At 33.8% G+C, this 14698-nt stretch overlaps 1 protein-coding gene across 2 annotated transcripts in view; it reads right to left on the bottom strand.

The window, feature by feature from the left end:
• Gmap (Golgi microtubule-associated protein) overlaps positions 1-14698 on the bottom strand; it is a 190198-nt gene that overhangs the window by 33787 nt on the left and 141713 nt on the right. For both annotated transcript variants that reach the window (XM_069842445.1, XM_069842446.1), the window contains 3 exons: positions 7796-7989; positions 6353-6516; positions 1355-1458 (listed from right to left, as the gene is read on the bottom strand). In XM_069842445.1, coding sequence (XP_069698546.1) covers positions 1355-1458; positions 6353-6516; positions 7796-7989 — 462 coding nt within the window. The remainder of the gene's footprint in view (positions 1-1354; positions 1459-6352; positions 6517-7795; positions 7990-14698) is intronic.

Raw genomic sequence — 14698 nt, 5'->3', positions numbered from 1 at the left:
ATCAATATGCCTACACTGATCCTCGATGATGTCATTTATGTTCACCACATTCACCAATGTTTTCTACCGAATTACTTCATATTCTTATGCAGGCCCATTGATTGTTAAATGATTTTTTCTTCCTGAAAAATTATGTTGTGTACTGCCAAATAGGAAGTTTCATAAAATCAACGACGAAATATTGTTTTGTATAGCCTAGTTATTCTCTAAAGAATTTACATATTTATACTGTAATCCCAGATCACATATAGATTGCTCATTCCTATGTTAAAATCAGTTGCACTTTGAAGAGAACAACTGCCAGGATCGCCACCCGTCCTTCGTAAACGAACACGAGATGACAGTACAGTTGCTAATGCAATTCAAATGGGAGTTATGACGTCACTCCTTATGTAACAACTAGATGGCAGCATAGTAAACCTGACCGTCAAAGCCTATAACGCAGAGCAATCTGGGTATATATGATCTAGGCTGTAATACTTGGTAAGCAGACCAACAAAGGTTACAATGAACTTGAAGCACACGTTTTAAAATCTTGTCAAATCTTCAGCAATGTGAAGCAGTCTTTGACAAATCTTTTCAATATTGATCAATCTTTGACATGTGTTCTTGTATAGTATTAAATTGGAAGAAAAATTTGATCATATACAAGCAGCTTAAGGGAGAAAATCAAATTATAAAGCAAGTATAATATGTACACGACATATTAATAATAAGTGATTAACCAAACAAAGTAACTATTAAGGAGGTCATGTCGAAACCTCCCCTCAAACAGCACACATCATTACATCACTACAGCAAATAGATAACTACAGTTAAACCCTATTATACTGCGGGTGTGACCATGTTTCCCAGTATTTAAAGTATTTATGTACATTGTGCCATACAATATAAATAAAAAGTACAGGGAAAAAACAAAGTCACAATTCTCATAAGGGTAATGTCATCATCTAATTTAATATATCACTGCAAGCTTTAGTGTTTTTCATATCAAAACTGATAAAGGAGAATTATCATCACGAATACAGTCATCCTTTCCTACTTTTTCATTAGGAACAGCAATAAATTTTGCAGTAATATGCTGAATTAGAAGACGACATCGCCCTTAAGAGCATTGTGACTTCGATTGTTTTTCCCCTGTACTCTTCATATGCATTCAACAGAATGATAGTAATAAATTTAAAACTTTCCACATAAATAAATCTACTGAAAGTATTCACCACAACTGACAATCAAACTATGGAAAATATTGAATATTATAGTAAGAATCTACACATAAAAATGAACCCAAAGTGCTTTTATTTAATTTTTTCCAATATAAAAAATATGTCTTAACTATATGCTATGATATTACCTTTAGCACAGATATTTCCCCATTAAGCTCTTCATGATGTCTCTGTGCCTCCTGAAGCTGCTGCTGTAACCTTCCTGTTGCAGAATTGATCTCCCGTTCTTTATCTGGAGACATACAAAAATCTGAATATTGGTAAGTGCTTTTACAAAACTGTAAATGTACAAAGAATTACGGAAATTTGTTACGTGCCTGCGCCCAAAGCCCATAAATATAGAAAATATGTTACTTATAACAGTTTATGACTAGATGGCTGCTAGGGTGACGAACTCTCCCGTATTTTCAGGGAATTCCCGTATTTGAGCTAATTTTTTTTTTTTGATCCTCCCGGCTCCTGTATGATATCCTATCTACCTGTATTTTCCTTTATTAATCATGATTGCCAATTTTTAATGTAATCTAATAATAACAACCACTAAATATATTTAGATACTAGCCGTACCCGTGCACTCCGCTGCACCCGTTAGAAATAAATATAAAGTAATTACATAATTAAAACAGGACATTTGATCCAGGGAACTTTCGTGTTTGATAGAATGATAAATCATTTAATATGTTACTTAATTTAAATTGAATTTAAAATATTAAAATGCGATCATTTTGATCCAGAGACCACTCATTTGGTGCAATGACAATTCCTTTAACATGTTTCTTAATTGTTATTACCAATTATTTTTGGAAAAGCGAAAATTAACAGAAAAATTTTGGCTACAGATTTATTATTATGTTTATATTATATTATATTATATTATACCGTATTATATTATATTATGTAAAAAGTGTGTTGATAACGGATGTACTAGAATTATAAAGTTTTTAATTTGTTGTGGGAGCTCTTGAATCTCAGGAGGAACAGCTTTTACAACAGCGCAACATAATCTGCTTGGCTCATTACCCAATTTTTTTGCATTGCATTTATTGCATATATATTTTATGTATTTTAACACGATTCAATTGAGCATAGTTAAAATTTGAATTATACAATAACGGATTGCTAAGCTAACTGCATACTGCATACTAAATCAATACACTCTCGTTGTTCGTTAATTCTCTGAGATAAAAATGAATATGTTCATAAACATTATTTTAAGAAATACAGGAAATGAATACACAGAATAACCTATCAAGTTTTCTGTGCATAAGAAGCTATTTTAATCTTACCTGTCCTCAATTCACTCACAAGTTACTGTAATAACATTATAGCATTATGTCCATCCAGAGAAACTACACTTTCCAATGATGAAATAATAATTAATTATACAAATCGGTTAATTTAGCTTCCGATATTACTTCATACAAACACAGAAACATTCTCTGTAGGCTATCTTTCATAGCTTTCGATTGTTATGTCCAAGGCCCCTTATAGACGAAGTCATTTTTTTTTATTTCAGTACACCGCCTTAGATGGCGGTTATTTTAATTTTAAAACTCATTTATCTCATTAAATATCAGTCCTATCAAAATTTTTCAAAGAATAAAACTTATCAGAAATCACTTTTAAAGAAACTTTTGTTATGTAACATTTTTCACAAAAATCAATAATAAGCGAGATATTTCGATTTATTTAATTCAGGTCCCCTTATAACCCCCCTTTTAAATAATGTATTTTGAATGCCATATAGCCTAAAATCTAAGTTACAACGAACTTAATTTATATTCCAATTTTCATCGAAATCCGTTCAGCCATTATCGCTTGAAAAGGTAACAAACATCCAAACAGACAGACATACAGACAGACAGACAGACATACAAACAAAAATTTAAAAAAAGCGATTTTCGGTTTCAGGATGGTTAATTATACATGTTAACACCAATTATTTTTGGAAAATCGAAAATTACCAGAAAAATTTTGGCTACAGATTTATTATTAGTATAGATAAACTGACATTAATATCGATTTCCAATTTTAAGGGAAGAAGTTGAACTAGCACTTGAGGAAATGAAGAATGGGAAAGCAACAGGAGTTGATAGAATCCCCATTGAATTAGTGAAATGCTTGAATGAAAACAAGAAGCAACTTCTATCATTATGTAACGAAATATATGAGAATGGCTAATGGCCTAAAGGTTTTACGGAGACAGTGTTGATTCCAATACCGAAGAAAAATAATGTCAAGAACTGTAAGCAGCTCAGGACTATCAGTCTAATATCGTACTCGACGAAGATTCTCTTGCGAATACTGAATCGACGTTTATATTCTAAGATGGAAGAACAGTTGGAACAAGAGCAGGTTGGCTTCAGGAAGGGAAAAGGTACGAGAGATGCAATTGTACTGCTACGGACAATCGGTGAAAGATACCTAGAGAAGAATAAAGAAGTGTACGTAGTATTTGTGGACCTAGAAAAGGCTTTTGACAGAGTGGATTGGAATAAACTGATGGGGATCCTAAAGAAAATTGGCGTGGATTGAAAAGAGAGAAGACTGTTCAGTAATTTTTATATGAAACGAGTGAAAGTCAGGATAGGAGAAGAAATGTCAGAAGGAAGTGAAATTAGGAGAGGAGTACGTCAAGGATGTCCTTTATCACCTACCCTGTTCAACATCTACCAGTGTGTGATAGCCATCTGCACCTCTCTGTTGATTCCACAGTATGAAAAATGTTTCAATTCTAGAGGCGAATAGGTTAAAAAAATAGCTCAACAATTGCTGTATCTGTTCCAATAAATCTTTCTACAAAACTGTGTTTTTTTTCTGTAAACGGCCCCAGGGAAACTTATTTTCTGGACGTGCCTCGTATTTCAGCAATACCCAGTAATTATTCTTTTATATAGTGCAAAAAATGTCAGAGAAATCCAGAAAAATGCAATAAACGGGATATGGCAATAAAATGAGACGAAATATGGGATCTTTGGCAGCCCTAAAACAAACACGTTATTATTTTGTACTGGATCACGTAAGTCTCGCTGCATTTTCGCAATTACACAGTACAAGATTGATTTCCTCACAGACATGTTTTTGGGCCCACAGAATACGACTGATTTTTGCATATCACCTAAGAGTATTGACATATTGCTACTGCACTCTACTGGGTGTTCAGTTCAAAGTGAGTCATGGCTTGCTGTATGCCGTCATGTGACTAGTCGATGAGCCTAGAGAAGTCAATCTACTTACACTTCCACAGAGGTGTATTACTTATGAACCAGAGAAGTTGCCTAGCAAGTACGGCGTTCATTCAGAAGAGTACTTACCGATACGTATGGTAACGCCGGTAGTGGCAGGAATGTGAACTGTTTCGAAACATGTACTGAGGTGAGTTTTTTCTTACTGTCGGGATATGTGGAAAGGGTTAAGACGATTACTTACGTATTTGTTGACATTAACTTCGACGGTCAACATGGACACGGAGCATCTGATTTATATTGTGGAATGTTGCCGCACACAACCGATGTACGACTTGCCCGCGCAAAACACAGTTCGAAAGAGGTTATGGAAGCACACAGACCGTACAGACTGCCATCTGTTGTTACGACGTTCAAGTTATACCGTACACGTTCTCGAGTTCATATTGAACACCTTGATTAATAGGCAAGTTCTCCGACACAAAAACTGAAACTCGCTTCAAATCGCTGACTCATCAACAGTGACATCATGACACATTTTGAAATGAACATCCAGTATAGTGGAAGTGTTTGTTCCTGTGAGGAGGGGGGGGGGCGCGCGCTACTGTCTCTGAATCTGGGTAACTTCCTTTTTCTTTCTCGTGGTTCATTACTCTTAGCGGCTGTTCAACCTCTAGGAATTTGCTGGTGTCTATTGTGAATAACATGAAGTTGTATCTTGTAACACCTCATTCTGTGCAGATCGTGCTTACATTGTGAGTAAATCATTGTGACTGTGTTATATTGTGAGTAAATTATTGTGATAGTGAAGTGGCGTTTCATACAGTGCTGTGTAGCAGAATTAAGATATTGCGCTAAAAATCTGCCATTTGATATAAGATATCATATAGAAATTTCTATAATTTTTCAATATCTCGGTGCGTAAGAATTCTCCTAATTTATTCTGTTGTGTATGTGGAGAGTATAATACAAAATCTCAGCACAGGACTATCACAACCCTACTTGTGAAGGCTTACAATTTATATTTTGGGAACTATAGTAGATTTGGAGATAAGGATAAATTTTGGGTGTCGAACTCCTGCTCGGGTGACGTCAGATACGAGCATGGGGAAAGGTTTCATCAGGACATAATTCGTCGGTTTCTTGGTAAAAGTGATCAAGTCCAAAATGCAAAATTGTTGGGAAAAGGCATTTAAAGGTTTAATGATCCATCCAAAGAAAACTGTACTTCTTTAGAAGTTAGTAACAAGTTATTTTGAAGGTAAATGTGCTATATTATTAGTTTTCAATATATAATTATGTCTTAAATTTTCATAATGGTTAGATGCCTTGAAATGTGACTTGGTTACTTTTACCAAGAAACCGACGAATTACAAATCGAAAGGTGTTACAAAGGCAAATCAGCAAACTAACATGCTTGCTGATTACTGCTGGCAACTTATCACAGATGTTTCGGAGCCATCTTATCTGTGTAAGTCATCCAAGAAGAAGTTTTGAAAAGGTGACACTTTTTCTATATTTTAGCTTACTTTGTTTCATAAAATACAATTGTATCATTATTAGAAAAATATATTTGGTTGTTTTGGATAATGATGATTTGGTTACGATGGATGGAGTGAGTCTAGTAATATCATTGCAAAAACATCTCTAAAACCAAAGTATGACTATACAACTATACTCGAAATGCTGCGAAAAACTGAACACGTCCTCATGTGATAGAGAAAAACGGACTTCAGATTTGAAATCAGCCTATGCCAATTAACTAAAATCGCATATTTTCATTTCTGTGAGCAATAAAAAGTTAAAATTTGTAGTACAGTGTTATCATGCACAAACTTTTTTTTGTACCCTATAAATATGTTAAAAGAAGCTATAAATTCAATAAATTTAATGCACAGGCCTATTCCAAAAGCTACCCACAATGTATGATAACTGACCAACCTTTTTGGAACTGTTCGAGCACAATTTGAAGGTTACGCAACGCAGCTGAATGGTGCTGTACTTGGTCCTCAGCAGCAGACAACTTCTGCTGGATTTCGTCCCTCTGCTGAGCGATCAGCCTCGCCTGTCCTTGTAGTGACTCCACATGCTGATTGGCTCTTATGCTGCAAAGGAATTCTATATGAAGAGCTAAATCTTATGAGTGTTAATAATCAGCACAAATGAACTAACGATTCAACTGATTGAAAAATTAATGTAACAACAGATATAGTAAAACTCTGTTTATATGTTTCACACTTCCGCCTTTTTCAGACATTTTCGTATTTCTTTCTAAGGTCCTAGAAAAATTCCTATACTTTCCATGTTGATTTATGTATTTCGGTTATAAGCTTTTCGTTTATTCGTTTTTTATACTTATATAGGACTGTATTTTAAACCTGGGAGATACGAAACGTCATTTGCACATTCTAAATCAATTTTTCTCGAAATTAGGTGTGCGGTGAAAATGTAAGGACGCGAAAGTATAACACGTGTTCATTGTTAAGATGCCGTTCACTCTGAAATTCGTGGAAATTCAAAGCTGTCCATGCTTGTCTCCACCAATCTTGCGTCCTTTAATGAAGTTGTTACCGGTACTGCTTTAGAAATAGTAAAATGTTTCATAATTTATCATCATGTAACTGAACAAATTATGGAAAAAAATGTTTGTGCAGTACAGTATGTCTTTACATAACCTATAAACGTATTTTCCAATTATCCGGCAAAATCATTATCCGGTACTGGTTTTGTTCCACAGTTGCAGGATACAAGGAATTGTAAGTTACTGTATATAGAGAAAAAAATGGCCACCTTTTAACAGATGTTCGTACTGATTGTCAATTTATGATGATTGCCTTGTAATCACAGAAGAAAACAAGGGCACAGAATAATATTACAATAATATTGCTGTAGCTGTATCAAAATATAGTATGGTAATCGATCAGGCCTAGTTGTGCTATCAGTACTTAGCATGGCACACTAGCGCATACTATAGAATTTTATAGAGAATCTCAGTTATTCTGTTACCTTTCGTAATAAAATAATGACGAAACTAGGACGTAGCTGTTTAACAGTTGTAATGTTATACACGATGTATAGTGATTATTACATAGGAATTTACACACGACTTATAAACAAGCTATTCACTGTGTAAGTGTAAGACAGTTAAATGTCTGGATGAGAGTTCTTATTATTAAGACCGATAATATATTAATAAACAAATTATTGAAAATGTCTAACATATTAACAGATAATTCAAATGCTCTCGGTAATATGAATATTAGGATGGGAGAGGATGACAAATAACCGACAATTACAAAAACCTTAGGATGCACTTTTTAGAATAAGTGACTGTATCACGTTTTAACTTGATCATTATTTCAGTTAACTGTAGACAATGCCAACCTTGCTGATGTATAAGCTGTTGACGAGTTTTTAATCCTCTCTTCAGCCTGCAGCAACTTGTTCTGAAGATCTTTGACTTGCTCTTCATATTTTAGAGCTTCCTGCGTGTAACCTTCTTCAACAGCCAACAGATGAAGCCTTAGCCTCTCCAATTCCTTCATTAGAACGCTCTCCTTCTCATACTGCTCCTGTACCTGTATTATAAAGAACATTTTGTTTTCATGAATTTCACTATTTACAGCGCTAAATCAATGAAGTTTATCTAATATTATTAATACGAGAAGCAATTCTTCAGATTACTTATCCTAACTCTGATGAAACAGAATAATTAAATATCAATTTAACTTAATTCTTGTTAATTACAGCATGTCCTAATTATCAAGTAAATTATTAAAATATATAAATTTGAAACCTTTAACAGTGTTAAACTTAAAAAAAGATAATATAGCTTTGGTAAACATATGGTACATTACATTTTTTAAATACAATTTTAACACTTTTAAAAGTTGTAAGTTTTAATTTTTTTACATTTTAACAATACGTGTTATAAAGTGAACTTCAATAAGCGTAATAAATCAATTAAAGTTTTTTTTGTTTTGGAAAAAACAACCATAGTCCAAAAATAAACTTTCAGGAGAAACAAAAAACTAACTGGCATGGGTGTTGTTGACACTTCGAGTATGAAATTATGAAATTCATCACGCCATTTCTTAAGGTGTTGTAGAAACTTGGGAAAATAGAAGTACATTTATAACTTAAATTGCCTTACAGAAATACAAGTGTAAATGAGATAACTGTGGACAACGGTTGTTTTAAGAAGAAATTCTCTGTTGTGGTTGAAGTGTGCCTCTCCTTCAATTTTCTTTTTTGTTGTTGTTCTCTACTGGTCGCAATTTGGAATCATTTAACCCATTTTGCTTCTTGTTTCCCAATAAAGTACAGAAAAGATCTTCTTTTTTTGTATTATATCCTATTTCTCCTCCTTACGTTGTTTACGTTCCTTCCATGGGGTTACTTCTGCACCTGAAGCCTCCATAACTAATACAGCAATTCACGTAAAGTATTTCCGGTTTCTTCAACATTTGTTAAATTATAACAGTGTGTTATTCCATTTTAACTGTAAACTTAACAGTTGAAGCATTTCTTCAACTACTGTTAGTACTAACAGGCTGTTAAAACCCATGTTAATTTAACTGCCCAATTTCATGCAGTTAAACGATTTAACTCTCTGTTAGCATAGAAGTATCCAATATGGCTGGTGTGTTAGATGCTGAACTTATATATCTGCATTATTTAGAAAATGATATCCATGAATACATAAACAGAGGGGATGGTTTCTGTGATTTGACAGACCAGAAGTTCATACAAAGGTATAGGCTATTTTCTGCCAAGCCTCACTTTTCGCTTTCAACTTAGATCCGTTTGTTTGTTTATTCTCATTAATTGGTTTATACTGCGAAATAATTGCCAGCAGAAGGTTTCTTTCGAACGAAGAGAAATTAGTCCCAAGATTTCTTTTTGTTCCAGTGTTTTCCATTTCATAATAGCAATACCAATACGCCGCGCTCCACGCTATTGTGATACAGACGAGGGAAGAAGCAGAAATCAAACCTGAGAGAATAGAAAGACTTCTATTCTCTCTGAATCAAACAACGGAAACAAGCGAGAATCGCAATTGTCAGAGTTCAGAAAATAGCAGTGAGCCTATACTTGGTTATAGGTTATGGTTAAACTCTAGAATCTCTGGTCCTAACAGAGAGTTAACGAACAGAATGTTAAAATGTGAAATGTAAAGTCGAAGAAACGCAATATTTTTAACAGCAATTCCTACTTTTAACTTACAGTTAATTAACGCTATGTTAGGTGCATTATAACAAAGGTTGAAGAAACCGGGCCTGGTGGCTTTTGGCCAAGTACATAAGAAGCAGTACTGCCAATCTACTACAGTTTAAAACTGTATAAATAAATATTTCAAGATGATATGAATGGAATATTTGTAAATGCCATCATCGACCTGGACAATGGCTATTTTCATAAAAAAAAAAAGCCTTTGGACTATGGTTGTTTTTTTATGAAAACCACTGAAAATTTCCAATCCTATAACACAGGATTTTTTTTTATCTAATAACTAATTAAATAGATGACATAATGAAAATATCTAGAAAATCTAACTATCAAAACAGAATCAGTTATACAAAGTAGTAACCATGAAAATAAAGATTACTTACGATATAATGCCTCTAAAATTATCAAAGATTACAAAACAAATCCCAAAACTAAAGAACAGTTCAAAAAGGCAAAAATAGAAAAACGTAAAATCAACAACTTAAATAAAAAAATTAAACAAAATAATCTCATACACGTAAAAGCTGATAAAAATAATGCAATAGTTGTTATGAAAAAAGAACAATATATTGAAAAGACCATTGATTTTCTAAACAAAAACCAAATAGTAGAAATACAACATAACCCAACTGATAACTATCAAAAACAAATAGAAGATACACTGAAATCAATATCAGACATCATTCCAAATTCAGATAGGCTTAAGTATGTCAATCAAAACCCCACAATTCCAACCCTTAGAACATTACCGAAAGCCCATAAAAAAGATTTAACAATGAGACCCATAGTCAACAACATAAATGGTCCAAATTATAAATTAAGTAAATTTTTGGACAAATGGTTAAAACAAACATTGCAATTACAAAATCAGTATACAATAAAAAATACAAAACATTTAATAGATAACTTAAATAGACTAAATATCAACAGGAATTCAAAACTATTGTCTTTAGACATAGAAAATTTATATACAAACATTCCAATCCAAGAAACTATACATATCATTAAAGAAAAATTAGTCAGTCTTCAAATACCAGAAAATAAAATCCAACAAATAATAAGATTATTAAATACTGTCACCTCACAAAATTATTTTACATTTAATCAGAAAATACACAAACAAAACATCGGCCTTGCTATGGGCAACCCTTTATCAGGAACTCTGAGATCTTTTTACAAAACAGAGAAGATAACAATATTAACGAAATTTTAAACAAACATAACATAAAAACATATCACAGGTACGTAGATGACACAATTATAATTTATGAAAATGAATCAATAGATAATTCAATTGCAGATTCCTTTAATAAATTACACAAATATCTAAAATTCACAGTAGAAAATTAAGTAAATAATTCATTACCACTTTTAGATATAAAAATAATAAAACATAAAACCAAATTAAGTTATGACATTTATAGAAAACCAACTCGCACAAAACACAGTATACCCGCCGATTCAATACATCCTCAAAATCAAAAACAAAATATGTTCAATTATTTAATAAATAGATTAACACAACTACCTTTGTCCAAAAATAAATACAAAATAGAAGTTCAAAAAATATTGGACATAGCAAATGAAAATGGATACAATAAAACCTTAATTAGGAAATTAATTCGGAAAAAAGAAAATGCCACACAACAAGAAAAAGCCACAACCTTAGTAAGATCTAACAACAAAAAACCAAAATCTTGGTCAACATTAACCTACAACAAATACATATCTAATAAATTTAAAAAAATTCTTTAACAAAGAAAATATAAACATCACATTCAAGACAAACAACAAATTAAACAATAACATCCATAATACAATAAATACCACAGACAAATTAAATAGCAAAGGTATATACATGTTAAAGTGCCACACATGTGAAAAGAAATACATTGGTCAAACCAAACGCAACATAAAAACAAGATACAAAGAACACGTTTACGATTTTAAGAATAATAAAGATAAATCAAAATACGCGGCACATCTAATTAACACAGGACATGAATTGGGTCAACGTCAGGACACACGAAGTATCTTAAAAACCTACAATAGTAATATTTTCATAAATGCAGCTGAGGAATATTTCGGCGAAAACGTAATACGGCGAACGCCAGTAGCGGAAGTTATCCCCACCCATATGAAATGTGCATTCGACACAACACTAGCCTATCACGTAGAGTGTGTGGTGAGCTTGTAGGGGAAAAGTGGAAAGGGGTCGTGGGCGGAGCTTAGCGTTCGCCGTATTATGTTTTTACCAGTTCCCCTTAAATCACTAAGCCAGTACACAGCAAACGATGCACGATCACCCTGTTCTCAGTACGCATTAAACCATCAAGTAAAACACCCACACGTAAGCTGAGGCGTATACATACGTAAGTAATCTTAAAACTCTTCCATTATGCTATTATGACAAATTTCTTTAATTATATTTGCCATAAAGTCACTCTTTTATAATGTTAAATTATTATCATTAACATATATTCACGTGTTTATTTACATTTATTCTTTCGCCCCTCTCAACAACTGTTTATACGGATTGAAATACATGCAAGTTATTAAGATTAATAAATCAAACACTTTTCCCCTTATTTCAGCAAATCACCCATACGTAGTTCTTCTAAAACCACTACGCTAGTACACAGCAACCATCCACGATCACTCTGTTTTCAGCATGCATTAAACCAAGTAGAACACCCACACGTAAGCTGAGGCGTACACATGCGTAAGTAATTTTAAAACCTTTCCATTATGCTATTATGACAAACTTTCTTATATTCATCATAAATTCACTTCTTTAAAATTAAATAACTATCGTTTTTCCATTCTTTTGCCCCTCTTAACTGTGTATACAAGTTGAAACACATGCAAGTTATTAAAGGAGCAGTCCGCGATAAAATTCCATATTTCGATTATATTATAGGATATTTACCAAAGTAATCCTTGGATTAACGGCGTTTGTCGCATCGCTCTACGCCTTTTAGTTTGCGAAAAATTAAAGGTCTTACTGCAAGCTCTGACGTCATAACCACTGATCGCTTCATAAGACTGCGTTGTAGTTCCGTTTGACATATAGCGTAGAACGAGTAAATATACTGGGTGTTCATTTCAAAGTGTGTCATGACGTCACTGTTGTGAGTCAGCGATTTGAAGAGAGTTTCAGCTTTTATGTCAGAGAAGTTGCCTATATTCAAGGCGTTCAATCTGAACTTGAGAACGTGTACGGTATAACTTCAACGTCGTAGCAACAGATGGCGGTCTGTACGGTCTGTGTGCTACCATAACCTCTTTCGAACTGTGTTTTGCGCGGGCAAGTCGTATGCAGGGTATTTGTATCATCAGTTGCATACGGCAACATTCCATAACACAAATCAAATGCTCCGTGTCCATGTTGACCATTGAAGTTAATGTCAATGAATACGTAAGTAATCGTCTTAACCCTCTCCACATATGCAGACAGTAGGAAAAAAACTCACCTCAGTAGACTACGTGTTTCTAAACAGTTCACATTCTGCCACTACCGGCGTTACCGTACGTATCGGTATGTACTCTTCAGAATAAACGCCGTACTTGCTAGGCAACTTCTCTGCCACATAGGTAATTCGCCTTTGCAGAAGTGCAGGAAGATTGGATTTTCTAGGCTCATCGGCTAGCTACATGACAGCATACAGCGAGCCATGACACACTTTGAACTGAACACCCAGTACATTCATACGTTACAGTCAGTTATTATTAACACACTTACTACCTATCACGTGCATATACTGTAATAATAATAATAATAATAATAATAATAATAATAATAATAATAATAATAATAATAATAATTTATCCATTTTGAATTTCGTACTCATAGCGATTAGAACAACTTGGGTCTGGTAAGGGTTCAAACTGAAAAGGTTTAATATGTCGATCCATTATAACCTAAGTCAACACCTTCACTGAGTGAGTGAATGTATGTGAGACGTGAAATATTCGTTATGAATGGACTGCAAATACGTGTTTATCTCACGTCAACAATAAATTAGTACATGGTTTATATTATTCTATTGCGTCATAGTTGTTGAGTCACACGGTTTAGGCACGAAGCTATGTTTGGGGGAACCTCTAAAACACGTGGCTCATCGAATTGCGGCAGTTGATAACCAGAACTTCTTCCAAGACATTTTTCTGTATAGTATCTTCTCTCCACGCATTTTTCTTCCAGCTGTATGTTTTGTCTTCTACCCATCGTTTAGTGGCTGAGTACTGGAGTCTGGAGCCAGTTACATCTCTTTTCACGTTGTAATTATGGTCCATTATCGCAATCATAGTTCTTGTTGCCATTCCACCATATGGAAAGTGTTTTCTCTTAGGAGTGTAAAGCAATCTATCGTTATGGTATGATTCAAATTTGCTGGTGTGACAAAACTGATTAGTCTCATTTAGGTCTTTCAAAAGGGCAGAGTTACATACAACTTTTTTCAGAGCATTGTAATCGCTGGATCCAGGTTCGATCCATTCCCTCTCACTATTGTATGGGTGAATGTGTGCACCTATTTTATTATGTCTCTGTTTCTCCCCATTTGTGTATATTACAAACATGATTTAATACAGAAATGAATCTGTCTTCTAAGTCGTCAGAATCACCTTCACATGTAGAACAAGACCACATAGGTGATTTATGATGCTCTCTTTCCACATTTGTGCTGTGGCTTTAAGCTTTTTGCCATGTGCCAAATGTCAAATTGATAGCCCATCCATTCATATTTGGTCCTTATCAATTTCCTAATTCATTTTTTCTTTTAGGCGTTGTAGAACTTTTTCGCATGCTGCTTCGCCCACAATTAGACCTTTTTGCAGAACTACGAAGTCTATAATCTTATCTGAATCGAGGTCCATTACACTGTAAGTCACATATTTTGCACTGTATCTAGGTGAGTCAAATTGGCCATCACCGCGATTCGCATGTTTTTATATTTTAGGGAATTGATAAGTTGTTCATAAATCTGAAAATAAGTACATCTGACTGTTGGTTCTACGAATTTTGAAATTATTTTATAAAATGTTGTCTTGCCGATG

This window comes from Periplaneta americana, chromosome 12, assembly GCF_040183065.1.
Source record: "Periplaneta americana isolate PAMFEO1 chromosome 12, P.americana_PAMFEO1_priV1, whole genome shotgun sequence".
Taxonomy (NCBI): domain Eukaryota; kingdom Metazoa; phylum Arthropoda; class Insecta; order Blattodea; family Blattidae; genus Periplaneta; species Periplaneta americana.
This window is presented reverse-complemented; position numbering and strand designations above follow the sequence as displayed.